At 38.2% G+C, this 26463-nt stretch overlaps 2 protein-coding genes across 4 annotated transcripts in view; one reads left to right on the top strand and one right to left on the bottom strand.

The window, feature by feature from the left end:
- Nucleotides 1–26463, top strand: part of LOC120537274 (A-kinase anchor protein 14-like) — a 27126-nt gene extending 663 nt beyond the window's left edge. Inside the window, exons 1-6 of one of the 3 annotated variants that reach the window (XM_039766089.1) lie at nucleotides 14933–15014; nucleotides 19498–19611; nucleotides 20109–20203; nucleotides 23559–23738; nucleotides 24332–24384; nucleotides 25582–26463. In XM_039766089.1, the coding sequence (XP_039622023.1) occupies nucleotides 14975–15014; nucleotides 19498–19611; nucleotides 20109–20203; nucleotides 23559–23738; nucleotides 24332–24384; nucleotides 25582–25666 (567 nt within the window). In that variant the 5' untranslated portion in view covers nucleotides 14933–14974 and the 3' untranslated portion in view covers nucleotides 25667–26463. Of the gene's footprint in view, nucleotides 1–14932; nucleotides 15015–15283; nucleotides 15352–19497; nucleotides 19612–20108; nucleotides 20204–23558; nucleotides 23739–24331; nucleotides 24385–25581 lie in introns of those variants that run through there. The other 2 variants (XM_039766091.1, XM_039766092.1) reach the window with 2 other exon arrangements.
- LOC120537273 (putative defense protein 3) lies at nucleotides 262–7196 on the bottom strand. Its single transcript, XM_039766088.1, has 5 exons — nucleotides 6878–7196; nucleotides 3115–3227; nucleotides 1552–1664; nucleotides 905–969; nucleotides 262–565 (listed from the first exon to the last, which is right to left on the bottom strand). The coding sequence occupies exons 1-5, from the start codon at nucleotides 7080–7082 to the stop codon at nucleotides 468–470; spliced, it is 594 nt and encodes a 197-aa protein (XP_039622022.1). The 5' UTR covers nucleotides 7083–7196; the 3' UTR covers nucleotides 262–467.

Below are 26463 nucleotides of genomic sequence, written 5' to 3'. Positions count from 1 at the left end.
TGCATGTATGTAACACACAAAGTCTAAAATAAAACCCTTAACATGCTGCCTAAATGTGTTAGGTGCCTCAAATTGCATTAGATATACATTAGAACTGTTACCAGTTACTAAACTACAAAAGTCTCTTAGAAAAAAAAAAAGATGGAATATAGTGAATTTGTTATGAATTTAAATAATAAAGTCATCCTTAGGAATCAGTAAATTATTAAGAATGGACTTCAGGAGTACTCACGCATTTGTATTGGACATTAATTAGAATGATTTTTTAGGAGTTAAAAGTAATAGTTTATTTGTAATTCCATTGATTAGTTTTGCGACAGAAGTAGAGGATGACACTCAATTATTTTTTTACCATTAGATAAGCAATTAATAAAAAATTAAAGATAAAGCTATATAGTAGTCAGTAACAGAAGGGGAATTCATCACAACACTTTTCCCTGGAAAAATTCATAACTCTTCTGATTTTCTTAAATGTAGCTTAGGAAGTTGAGCAAAAGAGCAATGAAGATAATGATCAAATTGTCGGCACTGCAGATTGTCCCAGTATTTTCTGGACTTGATGTGACTGAAAAAGAAATGCTGTGTTACTCAATTTTATATTATTTTCTTGATTACATGTAATCAGGAATGGGTTATAGTAAAGCCTTATAATGAACTTGTCAATCAGTATGTTAAGCCTACATCTTTTAGAGTCCTAATTTTACATTGTAGCAAGCTAGCTTTCACAATAAAAGTAATGCAAAAAAAAAAAAAAAATTAAAAAGCGACATTTCTTCCAAGTAATTTATTTAGGTGCATAACATTAAATCTAAAAGTAGTCTTCAGTAGCTATTTATAATGGCTTGAATCTGAATGCCACTGAGAAGTACAAGTAGATGATGGATATTAAATGCATGTTACATACCTGTGGTTATCACTCTGGACTTCACATTCAGCCAGTATACAGTACGGGATTGTGCTACAGTAGCCCTAAAATAAAAATGGACCATGTAAAATGATTTACCACTAAACTGTTGCATTTAGCAGTGGTGTTAATAATCTAGTCTATATCATAGTCTACTATATATTTATTGACATACTGCTTGTAGTAGTGAAACAGGACAAACTTTAAAAATCAATAAAAAAAATTTAATTGCGGCCAGGTGGAATGTAGGTATGCTCCAACGTCAAACTTGGCCACTGTATCTGATCATTTTCAGAGTGTCCCCCGCGTAGGGAGAAAAGCATGTGGCTGTGATATCTCTGGCAATCAGTAGCTACCCCCTAAAACACACACAGCTCTGATCTCTCTCTCTCTCTCAAAAATGTCAAACTTTACTCCTTAACAATCTGTAGATGATAATGTCTGTTGAACAAATAGGTACCACTAGTTAAGTGGAGGCAAGGTATGCTCCAACATGTGGCAAGAGATAGACTATATTTATATACTATATATATAGTAGGAAATATAAAAAAATACATCTACAATTTCAAAATGAACAATTAAAGCAAACGCAAGCTAAAAGAGTCATCTACAGCCACTTGCATATAAGTAATATAAGAAAGACTTACATGAAGTGAACGGCAGGAGGCATGGGAGAAGGAGGAATCCATGAATATGTAGTTGAGTTATTTTTGATCTGGGTGTTCGAGTGCGTAATAGCACCTTGCTCATTTCCAGAGCACTGAAACAAAAGAAATAAAAAGCTGCATATTCAAACACAAGTAATGCATTAGTACAGTGCCTTTTCACTGGTGGTATAGGAGCCAAAGTTCAGAGGAACTGCCTAAATGTACAAGAATTTAATCTGATGAAAGTATTTGTTAATTGATTGGTCAAAACAAACACTATGTTTGAGCAAGAATGTGGTCTTGCATATACTTGGTATGAGAACATCTAGGGCCTAGGCCAAAAATCAGTGGTCAACTTTGTAGTCCTGACACCTAATTTGTGATATTCAGGGCAGTATTTTAAAGACAGATGAAATGATCATCACTTGGCAAGGTGTTGGCTCACATGGCAGAATCACTGCCTAGACAGACCTAGAAGATCCAAAAGGGGAGTCGGGATGTTTTAGTAGATTGCTCTGCTAGAGATGATTTCAGTGTTCACCTCCAGCAGGAATATGCTTCTTTCATTTCACTGAAAAGGCTAGGGGTGTGGAATTTGAATATATCTGTTCAAAACTACAATAGTATAGGTAACTGCAAAGAGTTGTGGCTATATATTTGTAGATGTCTGGCATAGCAGGAACCCTTGGATGCACTGGTAGAATTTAATACAAAATGGGAGTTTTTCTTTCAAATGTTAGCAGATTAACCTTGGAAACTGATGTACCAACAATAATAAAAACAGCAGTTGCTGGTCTTGGAGGGTTTTTGGTGAGTTAATGCAGACTGACTTCCATGCTATATGATGACTATTTGACTTCAGGAGGGAAAGTCTAATGAATAGCTATCTACCTTGAAGAATTTTGTGGGTTGATCTGCAAGAGTATAGGGTGCATTTCATTTCCCTTAATGGGGGTTTGCCTAGTTTCAGGATCTGAGGTAGGGTGTTGACCCTCTTTTCTTCACAACAGCTATAATTTCTGGTGTGTGTTGAAATGTTTTGTAGCTTCACTTGAAGCAATTGGAATTAGAATAATTTCAACAATATATCCAGTTAAGTTAATGGGGTGCTAGGGCATATCCTAGAAGCTTTGTTGGTGGGATAGACGCCAGCCCTGGAACAGGATGCCACACAATTGCAGGGCATATTTACACCCAGCCACACTCAAACTCCTGTCACCATTCAATGTAACATCTAAGCATTTGTCATGTGGAAAGAAAATTGGTGTGGTTTGAGAATCAGCATCTCCATATCTCAGGTTATGGTTCTTTTTCAGAAAAGAATAGCTTAATCTGTAATAACTTGTTTTAGATGCTTGAATTTAAAATGCCGTACTGACTTGATGATTAGTTCACAGCTAAAGTAGAAAGGATTGTCAGTCCTAGACAGATTACAATGGAGACCGTACAACTATTGTTGTACAAGGGAATGCTGTTTTTGGAGGAACCCTTGGACTTATAACAATAAAGCTGAAAGTATTGCCAAATTTACATAAGAAAATGCACGATTAAAGGAGGACTTACCATTAAGTATTTGGTGTTGGGAGGAGGAGTCTGCCACTTCCCCAGAGCAATGTTACTATTAGGCATGAGAGCCTCTAGAAGCAGACCCTTATAATCTGGACCCGAAATTACAACTGAAAAAGAAATCTTCATGTGATTACAATAAACAGATAAGGGCTTTTTTTCATCCATCCACCCATCTTCTATGGAATCTGCTCAATGCATTTTGGAGTTGTAAAATGCCTCATTTATGCTTGTATTAATTTTTCACAGTAACTACACTGCCACATATACACAATGAGTACCAAGGTAAGTTAAGGGTTATACAACTAAATGAAAACTACCAGGGAATTGTTTAAGTTTCTGCATACTCAGTTTGGTCCCTATACCCATCTAAATTTCTGAACCTGCTTTTTCTGTTACATGGTTTCAAAGCGCAAGAGTTTATACCAAATGTATTTGTCACAAGGCAAATACATAACACAGCAGCACATATCCACTCAAACATGGATTCATACAGAGCCAGTTCAGAGCTGCCAACCAATGTAATAAGCATGTCTTCATGGTGCTACATAGAGGAGCCAGGCCAGGAATCACTAACCACTGTGCCTTTGTGCCTATGCACTGAGCAATGTGTATCATATCAGATTTAAAGGTTAACTCAAACGCATTTTAAGTTTTCCTGTCAGATGATTCTGTTTGTAGCTTTGATCGTGGGCTGTGTAAGAAATCATTTAAGAGCCGTGCTGCTGTTGGTGTGACTAATGCATTTAATATATGGCTGGATTCAGTCTAAGAAAAGATTTAATTCAACAAAGTCATGGAAAAGTTGAGGGTGGTTGTCAGGTGACAGTAGGCCGTGGTTCTTTTACTAAATTAAATTTGTCATATTATTTAATAAATCGTCTGATGAACTGAGTTGCTTTCCATCACTTGTGCACATTATGTCACTTATTCTGTTGAGTTACGTAAATGTTCTTTAAATAATTAAGTATAGCTTAATAGAAGGTTTACTAGTTTTGTTTTTAATTGATAAAAGATATTGGCCAAAACTGTAACTGTTTATTTCTGTTTTGTTTTTTTTGTATAATTTATAAGTGACAGAATTGAAATGGGAATAGCTAAGCAATTTTCAGGCACCATTCATTATAGCCAATATTACATTTTTGATGAACTCCTAGCTCTTATCTATTTCAGAAAATATTAATTTAAAGTAAATACTTGTACATTTTAATTGGTAGTTTCTTTGCTCTGTAACAAACACATGAAGTCACCTTTTGAGGAAATATCCATCCATCCATCCATTTTCTAACCCGCTGAATCCGAATACAGGGTCACGGGGGTCTGCTGGAGCCAACCCCAGCCAACACAGGGCACAAGGCAGGGAACCAACCCTGGGCAGGGTGCCAACCCACCGCAGGACACACACAAACACACCCACACACCAAGCACACACTAGGGCCAATTTAGAATCGCCAATCCACCTAACCTGCATGTCTTTGGATTGTGGGAGGAAACCGGAGTGCCCGGAGGAAACCCACGCAGACACGGGGAGAACATGCAAACTCCACGCAGGGAGGACCCGGGAAGCGAACCCGGGTCTCCTAACTGCGAGGCAGCAGCGCTACCACTGCGCCACCGTGCCGCCCTGAGGAAATATTTTTAACAAAATATGGTTATTTCCCTGTAAATGAATATTCTACAAAGCAAACATTCTTCCTCCTACTTAAAACATTTTTGGGAAATGTGGTTGGGCAACTTTACCATCCCGACATGGTGATGTACATCCTGCCAAAATTGACTTAAAGGGAATTGCAGTGTTTCTGTGAGAAAAGACCATCTTTTTTTGTCAGCTCCGATATCTGTCACTGTCTTTATGTCCCACCGTCATTTTACTAAAACCCATATTGCTTTTACACTCACGTCCAGTTGTTGTACCACACATGAAACTGGTTTTCAAGCCTATCTCATGGCTTCATTTAGTTTCTGTGATTCCCTTCCCGTGATCCATTTCCTGACAATACGTTTTTAAGAAATACTTACACACTTAACTTCCAAAATCTCATAGGTAAATTCTTTAATGCTTGTCAAGTACATTTACATTTAGTTATTTGTCCGACACTTTCATCCAAAGTGACTTAACAACATTTGAGATAAAATTTGGTTACTTTTTTTTATTTCCATTGCAGGTGGGTATAATGACTTACTCAGGGTCACACAAGTGCCAGTGGTGGGATTTGAACCCACAACCTCTGCATTTGGACCCCAAAGCCTTAAGTAGTGAAGCATAGTGTTTAGAGGGTCATCATGACTTCACGTTTCATTAAAGCTGCTGAAATAATTCAACTTTCTGTTATTATCATTCTTAAAATATGAGCTACTTCAGCTTTAAGAATGATTGAAACATTTTTATCTATGAGTATTATTCTGGACATTTGAAGAGTATGTTATGTCATATTTGGGGCAAATAACAGCCAGTATTATTATTATTATTATTTATTAACAATTCAATTAGAGTAAAAAATGTATTACTATCTACTGTACATCTTTTAAGTTGTGTAACCATACAACCCTCACAATATATAGTAGTATGCTCTTGCTCCATGTGGCCCTTACGTAAACCATTTCCATGGTTATATTAGCATATTGATGTTTGCTTTCACATAATTGCTTACTTAAAATAATAATAATACCATTATGAAATTCAATTTGAAACTGTGTTCCCCTTCAAGGTTCAGGGTTTCTATTTGTCACATTTACACAAGACAACATGAGATTGCCTTCTCAGATGTATCCAATGACAGACAGAAATTAAATAAAAGAAATAAATAGAGACAAGACAGGTTAAATTCTAAGTTGTTGGATGTTATACTGTCGTAGCCATTGTGGATGGTTGTCCAATGCTGTCTTTGTCTTATTGTCTATATAAACACAGAGAACTCCACTTTCTGTATTACAAACTGCCTGAAGAAGGAGCCTGAGTTGCCTCGAAAGCTGCATATTGTGATCTTTTTAGTTAGCCAATAAAAGGTGTCATTTGGCTTGACTTCTAATAGAAATTCTAAAATATTTACATTATTTGAAAACCAAATTCCTTGCAAACTACTCCTAGCAGTCTGCATATTTACTTAAGATGTTTACATGATACATACTGTATGAAAACATCTACACTTCTCAATATATTCTTTATCTCTGTTGTTCCTTATTAAAAAGATGTATGACACTGGGAAGAAAAGAATTTCTGGAGCGATTTGTATATGTTTTTAAAGCGAGTATTCTCTCTGGTGTACTGAACTTCCAGTTTTTTCAACCATTGCCCTCTGACACACACTTACCAAATTATGTTTGATAATTTGCTGAAACTTTTTAAACTTTTGGTTTGCCAGACTACTAAACCAGGCAATGAAGCTGAAAGTGATGGCAGAGTGGATTACACTGCGATAAAAAGGACAACATGAAGTCCTTGTCCACTTTAAATAGTCTGAGCTTACAGAGGAGAAATAAGTGCTGATTGCATTTAGAGTAGATGTTGCTGTATTAATATTCCAAATAAAATTATAATCTAGGGTAGTTCCTAAGTATTTATATTCAGTCACTATTTCTACCTCCACGTATCTGACATAGAATTCGGGAAGGGTACCATTGTGGGTTTGGTAAGAGGGCATTAGAGAATAAAGAGAATAAAACCAACAAGAGTTGTGTGTACCACTTTTCAAATGTATAAATGTATTTATATCCATCTGTCTAGTATTGGAGCAAAGTTTTTAAAATCTTTTTGACTTACCCGTGAAAGTCTGCACATTTTCATCCGAGGTCCTCTTGAAATCAATGGCGTAGGGAGCAGGAAAAGGCTGTGGCTGGACCCCTGAGTGTCGAGGCATCAAATCTGCACAAGCTGATACAGGAGCTCCATTGGGCAGCGATGATGCTAGTTTCATTTGCCAATAAAGAAGTACAATTAAACCTGTGGTCAAGGACCACCTGAACATGTCGGCAGGAAAGAAAGTTACTGTATGAAATGGTCACCGTTGACTAAAGCCTCACTCCCTCCTCTCTCTCATCTGTCTGCCTCTTATAAGAGGCACTTGCTGAGTCATTCAGGCACAAATATTCATTTCTGTTATTCCTGTCTTGAGGCAGAACAGGACAATTAAGACTCCCCTTCTTTTTGGGTAGGTGGTACGTCACAACTTTGGCTGAAATTTCCCAAACTATTCAAAAGGCCTATTGTGTGCCTTTTTGTTTTTAAACACTCTGCCTGAACACTGTTCCATGTTTAGCAAGATGAGATTTCAGGAAAGCTGCTGTGTTGTTCAAACATTTTTTTGGGTTTGGTTTAGGTAAGAATTCTGTAGTAGTTATATTCTTATCCTTCTTAAAATATGGAAATCCCGGGCCTTAGTAGTGTGCCTGTTAGATAAGACTAAATTGGTGTAACTTCAGACACCCCATTTATTTACAAAAGCAAGGACTTTTACAGTGCATGAAGCAAAAACTCAAAATCATAAAATGACATTGCCTAATGCCCTTCTAATAGTACTACTGTATCTCCTACCTCTTCTTTCTGTTAAAGTGAGCCTCATTAATTATTTTTTTAACTCTTAGTCAAAAAATCAAAGCTATTGAAATTTTCATTCAAATTCCGTCTACTAGATTGCATTTTTATAAGGCTGTAAAGGGTTGGTAGGAGGTCACTGCGCCTCCTGACTAATAAAGGGATGGACAATGTTCCCAGGTAGGAGAAGTGGGATCATGTGACATTTACAAAGGTAGTGTCTCAGAGAAATATCTATGATCCTGTAGTCCATTGCATCAGAGTTCACACTTTTCAAGTTGAAGGAGTGGGACGGTGTGTCAAACAGGCTTAGCCCTTCATTCATTTATTTATATATTTACTTCATGTTATAGGTTTCATTACAATACATTAAACAAAGTCTAATCAATAATACACTCAATAATTATAACCAACACTTGAAACCTCTCCCCTAACCAGTTTGGACAGTAACTGTATGTGAAGAAAAGGCCCATTGTAAATGGTTCTTCATACGCATTATGAAAAAATAAAGAAGATAGAACAGAGAAAGAGACCTAGCAGGCTTACTTTAGAATATTATAAATTCTTGCCAAATTCTGAAAAAAACTTTGCGTCATGCCTTATGAAGCACTTCCCCATTGATATATGGAAGCTTTGTTAGGTTTGTTCCAACTGTGAAAATTAGTTTACACACAAGCAATGGAATGTAAGAAATACAGTAATGGTGAATTTATTGTCACATAATCTTATTTCATAGGTTTTTACTTTGATCATTTTAGAAATAAGTAGAGATAGATAGATTGATAGATCTTCATATGGATTTTTTTCCAGAAGCTCTTTAAGTAAATACATAGATAGATAAATAAATATATATACACACACTTTGGTCAGAACACACACCAGAATAACTAATAAGGAAGGCAAATTTAAAAGAAAGAAAACTTCTGATTTGGCTGTTCCAGTCCCAGTGGGGCATTATGCAGACATTATTGATATAAAGGAGCCCCCATTGTGTTTCTTGTCACACTTTTACTGAATAATTCAGTAAAAGTGTTAATGTGTCAGAAAGAGGATGTGCAGCATTGATCATAATGGCAGTAGCTTTTGTTTGAATTCTCTTCTTCTACTAATAACCCAATTGTGCTTCACTCACTCAGAATATGGAACCAATGTAGAAAGCATTTTAAGATGGAGGAGCTTTTATCTGTGGCACCTCTGCAAGAGAGCCACCTCTATCAACCTTCGCAAACGTGCAGTTTTTAATATCTGGAAGAAATTTGGAATTAACTTGCTTAGAGATCTGTACATAGACAACGTCTTTGCATCGTATGAACAATTACATTCCAAATTTAACATTCCAGCAAATTTCAAAAATTTCAAAAAATAAATAAATAAATTCTCTCCTTCGCTAGTTTCTCCAGGGAGCCCTCAATGCATCCTATAACTGAGCTTGCCCTTTTAATAAGCTTGTTGATCCAGTGAGCATCTCTTGAAGTGATTTTACCAGACCAGCACACCACAGCGTAGAAAGTGCAAGTGACAAGATGTGGTGTTTTATTTATAGTGGGGTGTGTACATAGTGAATAGAACATTAGACAGGACTGTTCCTTGGGGATCTCCAGTATTCCTCACATCCATATCACAGAAACAATCCTTGAGTATCACAAACTGTGGTCTTTCCGACAGATAGTCCATTATCCAGTACACCATAGGCTCATTCACCTACAGATTTCTGAGTGTATTCCTTATCAGGGATGAATGGATGGATGGTAGTGAAAGCACAGAAGACACCTAACATAACCCTCACAGTGCTGCTAGTTTTGTAGTTTTGTCCAGGTGAGGATAAGCCTTGTGGAGCAGAGAGATAATTGCATCTTCCCCTCCAATCTTTGTCTGAAAGGCAAACTGCAGGTGGGTCCAGGGGGTTTACCACAAAAGGACTCATATAGACCAGGACCAGTCTCTCAAAGGTCTTCATGATATGAGATGTAAGTGCCACTTATCTGTGGTCATTAGGTGAAGAGACACCAGCCTTCTTTGAAACAGAAACAATGCAGTTAGTTTTCCACAGCAGCAACAGCATATTATGAAGCCTTAGGGACAAACTGAACAAGCGACACAGGACAGCACAAAGTTGGTCAGCACAGACCTTCAGGATTTGAGGATTGACTCCATCTGATTCCACAGCTTTTCTTGTGTGTAGCTTCCTCAGTTGCCTCCTTACTTGGTCTTCAGTTATGAACAGCCTATTCTGAGGGTGAATTCATCACTGGCCATTCCAGGTATTCAAGGTGGCACTAGGAGGGCAATCTATTATCCCCAGAATTGTCTTAAATCAGGAGTACCCTAAAACATATAACATGTCCTAGTGAGGCTGATGCTTCATGGCGTCATTCAAAGTTAGGTTGTGTGTTGTTGTTGAAATTCCCTTGAAATAGCTGCTTTATAACACCCTGCATGTACAACCTTATCTGTATGAGGACAGCTGCTTTAAGCAAAGAGACTTGCTAAATCAGAACAAGCAGACTGGACAGTTACGCTACACCTGTGCCAATCACCAAAGCAGGTACCCGCTGACCATGCTACTTTTTATTGGAGGTGTCCCCCCTCAGCTGCTAACCCTTGTGGGAATCACTCACACCAGGTGTTCCTACCACTTGTAGTCACCAGGGGGTGGCAGAGAGTCCCAAACCCAAGACACAGTAATACACCAGGCGGTCTGTGAATAAAATAAAAGGTATTTATTCACACCAAGCATGTCTTCACAATCCTCCAGTAATCAGCCACATAAACAATACAAGTAAATGCCATAATTCTTCTTCCTCCTCTCTTCCTCCCACTGAGTGTTACCCGCTGCCTCTTGACTCTGACTTGTCTATGTGTGGCCCCTTTTTAAGCTGGACCCCAGAATGCTTCCAGTGCCATGCTGTGTCTTCTTGGAAACACTTTTGGGTCATGAAGAAAGTAGGGAGGTCCTCTCCTAACAGTGCTCTCTTGGCAAGTAGAGACCCCCGCAGGCCGGTATTTCTGGACTCCGTCCCTCAAGCACCCCTGTGGTTGTCCCGAATGGATTGCCATATGAGAACCACTGCCACCTGGTGCACGGGGGATGTAACTGGTCCCTACTCTTGGCTTCCACTGGTCTATTTATTAAATCATACCGGCTGGGTGCAAAAGTATTTTCCTGTTCGGCTGGCCACTTTGTCCCTGTCATCATACTGGTGTCCTGTCCGGGTAATGAATTATTCCCCATTCTGTTCAGGATGCCGTTCTCCTCCTACACATTATATCTTGAATATATTCACATGGAAATTCTTATGTTTGAAATTTTGTTAATTGATAATCAAAAAAGTATTTTAGCAAGGATATCCTCCCCATTAATGGCTAAAATAAATTTAAGCATAGATACCGATGGAAGATTAGGAAAGTTAGGCAGGCAAAATTTTAAATGGTTTGTAACAGAACAATAAGGCATGTTGAAAGAATTTTATATATAAGGTGTATTTTTTTTCAAAAGGTGCATATACATTTTGAATTTAGAGTTCTGTAAACATCCAGAAAGCTGATGGTTTCCAGTAATTAAATACTCTCTAGGTTAAAGAGGGCCATAATATAAAATGATTCTACACTGGAGCAGCTGAGAATAGCATTTCTACCTTAAAATGTTTCCTACTTATGTTCCATATTTTGAGCAAGTGATACACAACAGATTTGTCAGTAAATTAATGATAGTAATTACTTTAGTGTAAAATAGGGCATATAGTGAGGAGTTTAAGAAGGATTTCCTTTCCAAGGCCAACCAAGCAGGTACAATTCCATTAACTTTCAATTTCTCCCATAGTGTCAAAATACAAATACAGTGTCAATAAAAAGTATTTACTCCTTGGCGGTTTTCACATTTTATTGTTATACAACATTAAATAGCAATGGATATAATTTGAGTTCTTGACAGTGGTCAGCAGGAAAAGACTGTTTAATGCCAAAGTGAAAGCAGATCTCTGCAAAGTGGTCTAAATTAATTACAAATATAAAACACAAAAGCATTTATCTCTGAAATATTCATCCACTTTAATATGACACCTAAATCATCCCTGATGAAGCTATCTGGTTTTAGAAGTCAGCTAAATAGTTTAATGGATATCGCCAGTCTGTAGCCCCAGTCCAACTTGTGGCCAGACCTATACAATGAAGATAAATGAACACTCCAAGCTAATCTGTAAAAGGTGACTGAGAAGTACAAGTCACGGAATGGATGCAAAAAAAAATGTTCCAGTAACTGAATATTCATTGGAATCCAGTTAAATCAATTCTTAAAGAACAGATAGAGTATGGCACAGCTGAAAATCAGGCCATCAACAAAACTGAAGAAGACCGGTGAGGGAGGCCACCAAGAAACCTCTGATAACTGAACAAGTTACAAGCTACAGAGGCTAAAATTGGAGAAACTGTGCAGACAACAACTCAGTTTTATGATAGAGTGACAAAGAGAAAGCCACTGTGAACAACACACACACATGACACATCAGCAAGACTCTGCAGGAAGGCACCACAGAGACTGTACAGCAGGGATGTCGAACTCCAGTCCTGGAGGGCCGCAGTTGCTGCAGGATTTCATTCTAACCATCTTCTTCATTAGTGATCAGTTTTTTCTGCTGATTAACTTCTTTTGCCTTTGTTGTAATTAACTTGACTCACCCCTTAGTTGTTTTTTTCCTTAATTAATAGCCAAACAATAATGAGACACAAAACAAGCTGCCACATCACCAGCTAACCACATTATCTGAACATAGAGAAAGGTGATGGTTTCAGTAAGGTTGATCTCTGAGGCCACCAAAGCATTTTGGTGGTGTTCTTAGAAAAAACAGAAAATCAACCGTTTTGGAAATATCTGCTGTGGCAGAAGGAAAGCAGAAACGAGTCGTGGAATTAAATGATGGATTTAATTAACAGCAAGAATTGGCTTCTCATTAAGGAACTGGTTGGAGTGAAATTGGTTGGAGTTTGAAGCCCCAGTTTAGTGGGTCATCTGTCAGCTCGTTTCACATCTCATTTCTGTTTGGATGTCATTTAATGAAGAAAAGAATCAATTCAGAGCACTGAATCCTTAAGGACAAGGCTATTAAAATGAAGGGAAGAAGAGTTAATTAGTTGTGAAAGCTGGTCACTGATTAAGAAAAGGGTTAGAATGAAAACCTGCAGCCACTGCAGACCGCCAGGCCCGGAGTTCAACACCTCTGCTCTACAGTCAGCTTGAAGAAGGTCCTGTGGTCTGATAAGACTAAAAGTGAGCATTTTTGGCCATCAGACTAAAAGTCATGTATGTCGTAAACCAAACACTACACCTTATCAAAAACACAACATCCCCACTGTAAAGCATAGTAGTGGCAACATCGGGCTGTGTGGTTGCTTCTCTGCAGCAGGCCCAATAAGGCTTGTGAGGATAAAATGAATGCTACAAAATCCTGAAGGAAAGCTTGATACAACCTGCAACTAACCTGCACTTTGGGAGAAGATTTGTTTTCCAGAAAATCAACAACCTCAGGCATAATAAAGACAGAGCTACACAGAAATTGCTTAAAATCAACAGTGTTATTGTGCTGGGCGGCACGGTGGCGCAGTGGTAGCGCTGCTGCCTCACAGTAAGAAGAGCTGGATTTGCTTCCCGGGACCCTCATGTGTGGAGTTTGCATGTTCTCCCCGTGTGTGCGTGGGTTTCCTCCCACAGTTCAAAGACATCCAGGTTAGGTGCATTGGCGATCCTAAATTGTCCCTAGTGTATGTTTGGTGTGTGGGTGTGTGTGCCCTGTGGTGGGCTGGCACCCTGCCCGGGGTTTGTTTCCTGCCTGGCGCCCTGTGTTGGTTGACTGGGATTGGCTCTAGCAGAAACTCGTGACCTTGTAGTTAGGATATAGCGGGTTTTATAATGTTGGATATTGTGCTTGAGAGGCTTAGTCAAAATCCAGATCTCAGTCCAAATCATAATTAGAGAGGAAGTAAAATGGAGAGCAATTTAGGGTGGTTGGGAAGTGACGAATTTGGTGCACCTGTTATAATCTCTGAAGGCAGACTCATATGGCAGCAGGGCCTTTTTGTCTTATTTCTAATATGTGCTGTAATTGTATATAGACATTCCTATTATGTTGTTTTAAAATAAGAGAGATTTGTTTGTATATACTGCATCCTTTGACCCTGTTTCAGGGTAAAAAGGCACCAAGAGGATGCTTTTTTTGTTAAGCTGTATTTGAGCTAAGCTAACTTTGTTGAAAACTAGTCTCAGTTTGACTAACTGGGTGATGTCTGAAGATTTTTGTATCAAAGATTGCTTAGACGTGCATTGCAAAGGGCTCTGAATACTTAATCAGTTATTCTATGTTTCTTTATGTAATTAATTGAAGATCTGTAATTTTTTTTAGCACATTAAAACGTGAAAAACGTCACTGGAGTAAGTACTTTTACTGTCACTGTACATAATCAGTGGGCTACGTACTACAGAATGAACAAATTCAGACCTTAGTAGAAGAGTGGAAGAGTCTTGCTGTTTACTGTAAATATACAGAAATTTAGAATTGTCAAGTCAAGTTTGTTTAATGTGGATTCCTCTTTTGATTTGTACTCTGGCAAGAGACATTAAAACTTTACACACTTCGGGAAGGGCACTGGAATTTGAATCTGTCAGGTGCCAGAGCCATCCCTACAACATCAAGCAAAAAGGCACAGAGTGACAATTCATTGGATAGGACCATCATGTACAGACACATTCTCATCCATCCATCCATTTCATAACCTTTTACCTTTTTCAGAATCGTGATGATCCAGGACCTAGTAGCAACCTAGAATGGGACACAAAGCACTTGCAGGGTGCACTCATGCACATGCACACACAGAGTTACTAATTCCTGGCCAATTTGGAGTTGACAATCAACTTAAAAAAAACTTGGAAATTAACCTCAAATATGTACGTTTTTGTGAATTGATGATAACAGGAGCCCCTTAAGTAAGGTCTCAAATAACTCTGTTGAACCTGGAAACTCCAGACAGACACTGGCCAGATCTCAATTCAAGACTACGGTCTTAAGACAAAACAGGTACAAGAAATGGACGGATCATTCATTCTTGTCCAGTTTTCTTTCTTTTATGGAAAAACAACAAAACGTTTTATGTAATAAAATATATTGAAATCAAGCTTGCCTAAAAGCAATGCTCATGCATTATTAGCGTACATTAGTAGTAGCAGTAACAGTGTTCTTACATGTACAGAGCGCAGTGAAATTCTTATTCGCATTACGGCATTTAATTGATGTAAATGCCGACTCATGGCCGAGAAGTCTTTCGTGTTGAAAATGGGAAATGTGCTGTTACAAATCGTCCATGTTAAGAGTGCGTGTGGGTGAGTACCCGAAAGTTCTCCACAATGAATTGGGAGTACTGTACACCCTGAGCTACCACGATGCTGCCGGCGTAGACAAAAATACAGTATATATGCAGCTCATAACTACTTAAGGAATACACAGCCTAGAACTGGGTCTTTCAAAACGCCGCACAGTAAACCAAAAAGCAGTAAACTTGAATTCGATACTAACATAAGTAACAAAGAAACCTGCACACAGCCCTCGTAACACCTCAGGCGAGTTCGCTCCTTGCTGTCTTGGCAACGGACACAAACAAATTCTGCAGAGGCGATCAGCCGTGAGTACTACAAGTAAAACGCATGTCCACAACAAAAGGTAAGTCTTAAAAGTATAAATCTATGCATTCCACGAGCCCACAAGATTCAAATGCCTGTTATCTTATTACTGTTTGCTATTTGCATCCTTTTCGCGTGTTGGTACCTAGGTGTCTTTAAACGGACGCCTTTATTCGTCGTAGAACCGTAAAGAGGCGACTGAAAAAAACAATTGATACGCTGTGTTGTGTACGTCATAATAAATTGAGTAAGAAACATGTAAACATGTAGTAGTACACTTAATGTTCTAAGTGATACTCGAATTAATTGCAGAAGAATACACTTCGTCCTTTAACCTGCGGTGTTTCCTGTACCAGAACTAACGCCGATACACCAAAAAGACGCGTTCACGTAACGAGCCGGAATTCGGTAGTGCGCGCGCGCCCCCTGACGCCGAACATGAAGAACGGCCCACGAGTTCGAGATGGAGCCTTGAAATATTGTATCAATCAGGACCTATCTTGACCTTGGAAAACGAGCGAGTTTTGAGCCCTAAGAGAAAGAATGCATTGTGGATGTAGTAAAATATTTAAAAATTCAAAGGTGAAATACTCGTGAGTGAAAGACATGCAAGGAAGATAGATAGATGGATAGATAGACAGATAGATAGATAGATAGATACTTTATTAATCCCAAGGGGAAATTCACATAATCCAGCAGCAGTATACTGATACAAAAAACAATATTAAATTAAAGAGTAATAAAAATGCATGTAAAAACAGACAATAACTTTGAATAATGTTAGCGTTTACCCACTCGGGTGGAACTGAAGAGTCGTATAGTGTGGGGGAGGAACGATCTCCTCAGTCTGTCAGTGGAGCAGGACAGTGACAGCAGTCTGTCACTGAAGCTACTCCTCTGCCTGGAGATGACACTGTTCAGTGGATGCAGTGAATTCTCAATGATTGACAGGAGCTTGCTTAGCGCCCGTCGCTCTGCTACAGATGTTATACTGTCCAGCTTCATTTCTACAATAGAGCCTGCCATCCTAACAAGTTTGTCCAGGCGTGAGACTTCCTTCTTCTTTATGCTGCCTCCCCAGCACACCACCGCGTAGAAGAGGGCACTTGCCACAACCATCTGGTAGAACATCTGCAGCATCTTATTGCAGATGTTGAAGGACGCCAACCTTCTAAGGAAGTATAGTCGGCTCTGACCTTTCTTACACAGAGCATCAGTATTGGCAGTCCAGTCCAATTTATCATCCAGCTGCACTCCCAAATATTTATAGGTCTGTACCCTCTGCACACAGTCTCCTCTGATGACCACGGGGTCCATGAGGGGTCTGGGCCTCCTAAAATCCACTACCAGTTCCTTGGTCTTGCTGGTGTTCAGGTGTAAGTGGTTTGAGTCACACCATTTAACAAAGTCTTTGATTAGCTTCCAATACTCCTCCTCCTGCCCACTTCTTATGCAGCCCACAATAGCAGTGTCATCAGTGAACTTTTGCACGTGGCAGGACTCCAAATTGTATTGGAAGTCTGATGTGTATAGGCTGAACATGACTGGAGAAAGTACAGTCCCTTGCGGCGCTCCTGTGTTGCTTACCACAATGTCAGACCTGCAGTTCCCGAGACGCACATACTGAGGTCTGTCTGTAAGATAGTCCACGATCCATGCCACCAGGTGTGAATCAACTCCCATCTCTGTCAGCTTGTCCCTAAGGAGCAGAGGTTGGATGGTGTTGAAGGTGCTAGAGAAGTCCAGAAACATAATTCTAACAGCACAACTGCCTCTGTCCAAGTGGGAAAGGGATCAGTGCAGCATATAGATGATGGCATCCTCCGCTCCCACCTTCTCCTGGTATGCGAACTACAGAGGATCGAGGGTGTGGCAGACCTGTGGCCTCAGGTGGTGAAGCAGCAACAGCTCCATGGTCTTCATCACATGTGACGTCAGAGCAACAGGTCGGAAGTCATTCATCTCACTAGGACGTGATACCTTTGGGACAGGGGTGATACAAGATGTTTTCCAAAGCCTCGGGACTCTCCCCTGTTCCAGGCTCAGGTTGAAGATGCGCTGTAGAGGACTCCCTAGTTCCTGCACACAGGCCTTTAGCAGCTGTGGCGATACACCATCTGGACCCTCTGCTTTGCTGGCACAAAGTCTCCTCAGCTCTCTGCTCACCTGCGCTGCTGTAATTGTGGGTGGGCATGTCTCACCTATGCTGGTATCAACAGATGGATGATTGGAGGATGCAGTACTCTGAGGTAAGAGTAGGTTAGGGTGGTCAAACTTGTTAAAGAAGTTGTTCATTTGGTTTGCTCTCTCCATGTCTCCCTCGATGGTGGCACCCCACTTCGAGCTGCAGCCAGTGATGATCTTCATCCCATCCCACTCTTCCTTCATGCCGTTATTCTGCAAATTCAGCTCCAGCTTTCTCCTGTACTGCTCCTTCATTTTATTTGACTTGCTCTTGAAGAGTCAGATCCAATAATTGTTTCTTTTTCCTTAATTTGCAGCCAAACAATAATGAGATACAAAATGAACCAAAACATGACCAGCAAACTGTGTTGATAATATAATATCTGAAAATAAAGAAAGGTGAAGGTCTCAGGAATGTTGATCTGCTCAGGTCCCCAAAACATTTTAACAGTGCTCTTAGAAGAGAAAATCAACAGTTTCGGAAATGTTTGCTATTGCATTACGAGGGCAGTAACAAGCCATGGAATTAAACAACGGGTTTAATTAACAACAAGAATTGGCGCCTAATTAAGCAACTGGGTAGAGTGAAATTAGTTGGAGTTTGAGGCCCTGACTTAGTTTTCTATTGGCTCACTCATTTCTCATTTCATTTCTGTTTGTGTGCCATTTAAGGAAAGAAATGAAGCAATTCAGAGGAACGATGAAGAAATACAAGGGAACAAATCTTAAAAAACAAGTCCATTAAAATTAATTCAAATGAAGTTAATTACCAACAAAAACAGGTCACTAATTAAGAAAAGGGTTAGAATGAAAACCCGCAGCCACTGTGGCCCTCCAGAACCGGAGTTGGGGAATTAAAAAAAAAACATTGTTGATGTGTGGGTGCAATTGCAGTAATAAATCCCTCTAAACTAAAATGCAAGTCAGATTTATTGAGTACTGGATCAAGCTTGTATTTTTGTCTTTTCTTAATGCAAAATTAATTATTCAGTTGAGAAAGAGGCTTTCTACATACAATTGTTTGATATGTATTTCATAATGTATTTATAGGTTATACATCCATCCATCCATTATCCAACCCGCTATATCCTAACTACAGGGTCACGGAGGTCTGCTGGAGCCAATCCCAGCCAACACAGGGGGCAAGGCAGGAAACAAACCCTGGGCAGGGCGCCAGCCCACCGCAGGACACACACACACACACACACACACTAGGGACAATTTAAGATCACCAATACACCTGACTTGCATGTCTTTGGACCGTGGGAGGAAACCGGAGTACCCAGAGGAAACCCACGCAGACATGGGAAGAACATGCAAACTCCACGCAGGGAGGACCCTGTATACAATTCTGTATACAATTGTTTTGTGTTTTATGAAAGAATATGAAAAATCCGAATACTTATTAAAACTTTCCTAAAAGGTAGCAGGAAATACAGTGGAGGAGTATTGTAATTCCTACATAAACCAACATTAAATAATATGTGCTGCGGATTTCCAAAGGCTGTGGCATGTGTTATGTGAAATTAATTTGTGACAGTCTTCTATATAATGTATGCTGCAACAGATCTCATTCTGCTGAACAAGCAAGTGAAAATTCCTGCTTCTTCATGGTGAAAGTAATGTAAATTAAATTTTTAATTTTGGAGAATAACACTTTGAAACCGTGTATGTCTTCAAAGCTGTGATTTAAAGTAAAACATAATAAGACTGGTTGGGTTAGTGTGTACCAAGATTAATATTAAATAACAGCTTTTTACAGTGCGCACCATGCCATGTAAATTGACTTTGTGAAGTTCACGCGGCTGTGAGAAATTACGACTCACCAATTTAACCACACTGAGTGCTATGTTGGGCTTATAAGACTGACCCACATATCATTATATATACTCTTCTAAACTATAAGATACTATACTATACTACACTATACCGTACTATACTATACTTTACTATATAGTTGGTTTTTAACCTTCATAAAGTTTGCTTTCATGTTTTTCTTCAGGGACAATGGATGATGAATATGTTGATTTGATTAACAAGAAAGCTGCAACGGTTACTGAGATTGCACTAGAAAATGCCAAGAATTATTTGTTAGATATGCATCTGCAAGCAAGAGGTAAAGTTCTTGTAGAATGTCAATATGAACATAAGACTGTGGTTGATTTTTTTTTTTTCACATTCTTACACAAAACTACAATGATCCTAATAGGCAGAAGTTGATAAGGCATAATTCTCTTATTCCTGTTCTCTTGTACGAGGCAGACTTTCTTATTTTGGATTTGTGTATTGTTTACTGTTTAGCATACATTTAGAGACATTTAAAACATGTTTATTTCAAGTGGCAAGACGTAATCAGATTTTTATATCTCTAGTAAAGTGACTTTATCAGCCTCCTTACGTGTTTTCATTGTCATGCTCTATTTTTTTGTTTTTGTTTGGTGACTGCTCTTTGGTTTTTGAAAATGTAGTATCTGAGCATTTCTCTTTTTTATTTTTCTGGAAACTATTCTGTCAAAATTGCAATAAGTCTATATTGCATATTAAAATGCAAATTATGTACATATAAAACATTTTATTTTACTTTATGGAACAAGTGCATTTGTTTGTTTTCAGAAAATACAAATCAGGAGGTGAAAGACATTCAGTGGACTTCAAGTAAAGATTTCACAATAGACTTAGGAATCAGGCAAATTGAAGAGTATATTTTAGTAAGTAAAGATTTTCAAAACCATTGATTTATGGCTAAATCTGTATGTCCTCTTCAAATAAAATGATTTAAGTAGTACACTTCATGTATTTTCTCTAAATGCTTAAAAGTATATCTGTATTTCTAATTCAAGTTCCTCATCACTAAAGTGTATGTTCCGGGATCTTAAACTCCAGTCCTGGAGGGCCACAGTGGCTACAGGTTTTCATTCTAACCCTTTTCTTAATTAGTGACCTGTTTTTGCTCCTAATTAACTTCTTTTGAATTAGTTTTAATTGATTTGTTTTTTAAGATTTGTTCCCTGGAATTTATTCATCATTCCTCTGAATTGCTTCATTTGTTACCTTAAACAGAAATGACATGTGCAGTGAGTGAGCCAACAGAAGACCAACTAAGTTAGGGCCTCAAATTCCAACTAATTTCATTCTAACCAGTTGCTTAATTAGGCACAGAGGTTTGTTGTTAATTAAACCCATTCTTTATTTCCATGGCTTATTGCTGCTCTCATTGTGCAATAGCAGACATTTCTGAAATTTTTGACTTTCTCTTTTCTAAGAGCATGGCTAAAATGTTTTGGGGACCTGAGCAAATCAACATCCCTGAGACCTCCACCCTTTTTATTTTCAGGCATTATATGATGGTCACAGTTTGCTGGTCATGTTTTGGTTCATTTGGTATCTCATTAATGTTTGGCAGCTAATTAAGGAAAAAGAAACAATTATTGGGTCTGAGTCTTCAAGTGCAATTCAATTAAAATTAATTATAATGAAGTGAATTAGCAGCAAAAACAGGTCACTAATTAAGAAAAAGGTTAGAATGAAAACCTGCAGCCACTTGGCACTCCAGGACTTATGTTTGAGATCCCTGGTTTATGTTAAGCATTGTTTTTTTTCTTTACAAAATTCAGTTGAGAGACCTTTATAGATTGATGTTTGGACATCTTTTAATGTTGAATATTTTAACTTTGTAATGGCTGGTGCAGAGAAAAGAGGGATTGTAGGCAGCAAACATTGGCTCAGAGCATCAGTTTTAAGAAGGAGAGGGAAGCACATTCTGGCAAAGATACCATCAGTGAGAAGTGTGTCCTCTATATGTAATGGACGCCACAGAAGGAACAAGCACAGGTACACTACGAAAAAGGGAAAAAAAAAACAAGATTTTCTGGGAAGAAATGGACAAAGCTTCCACAAGAGGATAGAGGGCAGGATCTCAGCAGTGCCCAGACTTGCCAGAGTAAAGCAACAAACAGCTAGCAGAGGACTAAAGCAGGAGCAAGAACCACATCACTCTTTTATGAGGTCAGGATCAGGCAGTAAGGAGGCTGTCTCAAATATGCGTAAAGGCTTGGGGATGTAGGAGCACCAATAGCTGCTAGAGATTGCAGAGCTGTTGTAATAGTAGAGCTGCCCTGAACAAGACGTGACACCAGGGCTCGGCCCTGAGAATGGGCTTAATGCCTCCTCAAAGTCATAACCTTAATGAGTCTAGAGTCAGAAGGTGTTTAGTATTAGGAGCTGAAGTGGTGGGAGGCAAAGAGAAAGAGAGGATCATGGGGGGTGGGCTTAAGGGTGCTTTGTGGTCCTCTGAGACAGGCAAAATGGTAAAAAGGAACACAAACCTATGTAGGTAGGCTCAAAGTAGCTATAGCATTTGGTGTTTTTTCTCTGTTTTTATTTCTTCTTTTGCCAATTCCAATGTGCTTGTATCTTTAATAAATATTCTATTCTTGTAAATTTTGGCTTGCTTAGTGTTATTAACGGTAAGATGGTTGTTATGATAGTACCTTGTTGCAGTACACCTGGTACCTGCTTTGACTTCCTTTTCCTTTATATTTTTTATATGCCCGATTCAGATTTTTCACACAAGTACTACTTAGTAGTGCATATACTATCATTTGTTAGTAATATCACGTGCAGAGCTGCCTCACAGATTAGAGTCCCTGTTTAATATTGGATCAAGGTGCATTTTAATTTTCATGAACTTCAACCTGGAGTTCAACCTAAATATACAGTATATATTCAACTGACAATGCAATCTTTATTGACAAAATACATGCAAGGGAGGGAAAACCTTTGATCAAACAGAAAGTGCCAAAACAAAATCTCTAGGTGATCCTCTGGTCCTGACTGGTTTTGAAGTCAGCCTACCAGGTGGAGTGGCTGACCCACTTGCCCACCTCATAATTACCAGTAAATACAGCTGCTTCATGGTACTTGTACTGCAGCAAGAATTTCATTTGGGACACCATAAGTGCAAAGTATTCCTACACCCAACATTTTTCATGTTGGTTGTCCAACATAACCAAAGACATTCTTCTAGACCCTGTAATATACTGGAATCTCACATATATGATAAACTCAGGACCCTTCTTCAGGCAAGATGTAAAACATCAGTTTCTATATTACATCTTGCCTGAAGAAGGGGCCCGAGTTGCCTTGAAAGCTTGCATATTGTAATCTTTTTAGTTAGTCAATAAAAGGTGTCATTTTGCTTGACTTCTCACTACATTCATAATGACTAACAGGGTACAACACCCTAGTGCTTCTGTGTTAAAATAATTAGCCTTACTGACTTAGCAGCATTCCAAAACTGCATAACAAACAGTCCACGTTGCAGCAGGCTGAAACCTTTGTATAATAATCTTTTTGCATTTAGATGCAATATGATTATCCGGCTGTCATTTGCATTTTCTGCAGGTACTTTGTGCTTTGAATTAATTCAATGAGCTTCTGTGAATGGGTACAAAGTTAACATTAGTGGGGTACTCATATTCAAAACACTAGAATTACTGACAAGATATATTATATATGACAATTTAATTATTTAGGTCAGTGGTTCTCAACCTGTGGGACGGGCCCCCCTAGGGGGGCGCAAAGTAACAAAAAGAGGGGCGCGAAGATGTGAATAAAAGAAAACAAGAATTGAAAATATGAAAAATACATCTATTGAAACCAAAACAAATTAACTTAAACTACATTCTGATACTAGAAAAATAAAAGAGTTAGATAAATGTCGATAAAAGTTAAGTAGGTATAATAAAATATGCATCTATGATATATCATTAATTAAAAAAGAACAAATTGGTATTAGATAGATAGATAGATAGATAGATAGATAGATAGATAGATAGATAGATAGATAGATACTTTATTAATCCCAAGGGGAAATTCACAATTAGTGGGCTCCTTTCAAAAAAACGTAAGTGGGGCGCGATTAAAACTGTTATGAAAACTCAGGTCGCAAATACTTAAAGGTTGAGAAACACTGATTTCGGTGAAACATCTGATATTTCTTGCTTTTTACCTTTATATCTATAGTAATACAAATGTAATTTCTCTCCAACTCACTTGTTACAGACTTGGGAAATGTCCAGCAGGTGGCTCCACTGTACTGACTTTATTGAGGAGGAGGTCATGGAGGGCATCACGCGCTACCATTACAGAGTGAAATGGAGCATTCCAACTCGACGAAAACCAGTGCCACGGTCAACTGCCTGTGTCTATTTCATAGTTGATGTTTTTACAAACAAATCACAGGTAATCATGCAATTTTAGTCTCACTATATTTCCACATTATTCCAGAATCTGTTAGCTGCACTGTGACAGAGCTTTGTGCTGCCGCCATAAAGCTTCAATGATTATATTTTAATTCACTGTCTGTGTGGAACTTATATATTGTACCCGTCTCAATGAAACTAATACCCTGGTTTCCTCACACGTAACAAATATGTGCACATAAAGTTAATTGAGGACTCAAAACTGGACCATTGATTATGTAGATGTGAGTGTGCCCTATGAGGGATGGTGTCTTATCCATCTAACTAGTTACTGCCTTACACCCTTGCTCCTTTTCATCATGAAATGAAAATGATTTTGCACAACAGGTTGACGGATGAACTGTTTTATATGAAAAAATGAATGCCAAACCACCCAGTGCAGTTGACATTCTTTATTAAACACATTGTTGTGAGATTCTTAAATAGAATTATACCAGAAGAATCAGAATACCTAAGCAGCTTCGGTAATACTGAATTTGGCAAGCAGTCTTACATCATTTTATATACCATACATATTTTTCAGCATTGAAATACTACACAGATAGACTGTTTTATTGCTTTTGTTTTTTTCAGAATATGCCTATTCAAGTATGCTTTTTTGTGGAATCAAATCAACTTATGCACAGGTAAAAATGAACCATTTATTACTATGCATATAATTATTATCTGACATTAAAAACAACATTGCATAGTGATAGGATAGGATCTCATCTTTTTAGAGAATGTGTATTTTTACTCTGTTTTTGTAAGTTCCTCTGAAAATTCTGGTTTCTTCCTATAATCAAAAAAATGCTGGGAGGCTTATTTGTGTGAGTGTGAAAGTATGGTATTTGAATTACAATAATTACTAAAAAGAAAGGAAAATGTCTGATAAAAAGAGCAGTCACAGTTCCAGTGTGGCATTTATAAAGGTTAATTGACGTAAGTATAAAGGAGCCCCGTGATGTTTCTTGACACACTTCTGTGGAATGATTCATTAGCTGAAAGTCCTCCATGTTGGTGTGTCAGAGAGAGGACGTGTAGCTTTGTTCATAATGGCACTGAGTTTTGTTTTAGCTTTCTCCTTTGCTGCTACCTCCTGGGGGTCCGGAGTGCATCCCATAACTGAGTCTGTCTTTTGGATTAGTTGTGGGTTTTGTGGGTTTCTCATGAAGTGATGTTCCTGCATACAATTATACATAATATAGACACTATGTATTCTCAAGAGTTACTATACATGTGTACGCACCCATCCGCACTGTTTCAGATGTTGCAATATTTGTTGTCATGACTGGCTATTCAGTATCCTTATGACTATGCCTGAGTATTCTTTAAAAAAATCCTATAAACCATTTCATTATTTTGGAAAATGAACTTTTGGAAATCCAAAATGCACTCTTTTGTACTGAGACACTAATGCTGAAGACAAATAAAATCAAATCTGTTATTTTTGTTTGTATTATTTCACTGATATGAAACATTTATTTTCATTCATAATTTTTTGGACCACAGTTTGATTTAGTAGTCATGCAAAACATGGTTTAGTGGTTAAAGGTGAGGCATGTTTAAATCCAACTGCTGGATTACCAAGTGAACTGAGATCATTATGTCACCTCTGTGTTTATATGTAAGTTTATACTGTATATCAGTGTATATTATATATGTATTTTAGTAGAGTGATTGTTGTGAAATAAAATAAATGTTGATTAGTTGAATGGTAAGTACATGTAAAGCCTGTTTAAACAAATATTTTACACATGCTTATTTTGAAACTTTCCTATTACTATACTTTAGATTTATTCTTTGTATTCTTCCATGGGTTTATTATTTTATTCATTTGACAGGCCTGGCCAGTCAAGATTTCGAGAAAAATGGCTTACAGATGTAATTGAAAGCAAGATCCATTTAATGCAAGAAATCATATTTTGAAGAAAAGCTCTAATGAGAACAAAGCACTAAGCCTGTTTTTACTGAAATCTAAAGATTCAAATCTTCTCCTGCCCTCGTGCTTCCTCGTATCTACCTCCCTCATTTATTTAAAACAGTGACATCTGTAATATACTGTTTAATTTGCATATTATTATTTATAAGGGAAGATGTTCTCAGACTTTTAATTAGTATTTGTGCAAAACAATTATGCAGTTCAAATATTTTTTATTAGTATTAAGGACAATGAAAAGTAAAAGTAAACACATGCAGATGTAGGCTGGCCATGAAGGCAAAAATTTAACAGTTGAGTTCCAACCTGCATTGCTGTCTTTGTGGAAGCTGTATATTTCCCTTTGCTCTCATAGGTTTTTCTTCAGATACTCATTCTCAAAAATGTGTAGGCTATTACTGACTCTGAAATGTCCCAATGTAAAAAAGTCTTGATATGTCTGATTTATCTTTGAGCCTGACATTAATGTTACTATTTTGTGCCACAGTCCTGCAGCACAAAATGGGGATACTGAATTGATGAATAAATGGATGGCTAAAACAAATGAGATGAGGTATCAAGTATTCTGTGCAGAAACTGTCTTTATCTTTTACATTGAAATTCTTTTCAAGCTGGCTTCGAGTTTGTAACCCATATATGTACCTCACAGAAAAAAAAAAATGTAAAAATGAAGCTATTTGGTAAGTGATGCTACTTTTAACTCATAAGTGAACAATATCCATCCATCCTCCAACCTGCTGAATCTGAACACAGGGTCACAGGGGTCTGCTGGAGCCAATCCCAGCCA

Source organism: Polypterus senegalus, chromosome 10, assembly GCF_016835505.1.
Source record: "Polypterus senegalus isolate Bchr_013 chromosome 10, ASM1683550v1, whole genome shotgun sequence".
Classification (NCBI taxonomy): Eukaryota; Metazoa; Chordata; class Cladistia; order Polypteriformes; family Polypteridae; genus Polypterus; species Polypterus senegalus.
The sequence above is the reverse complement of the archived record's forward strand: the minus strand, read 5'-3'. Positions and strand labels throughout refer to the sequence as shown.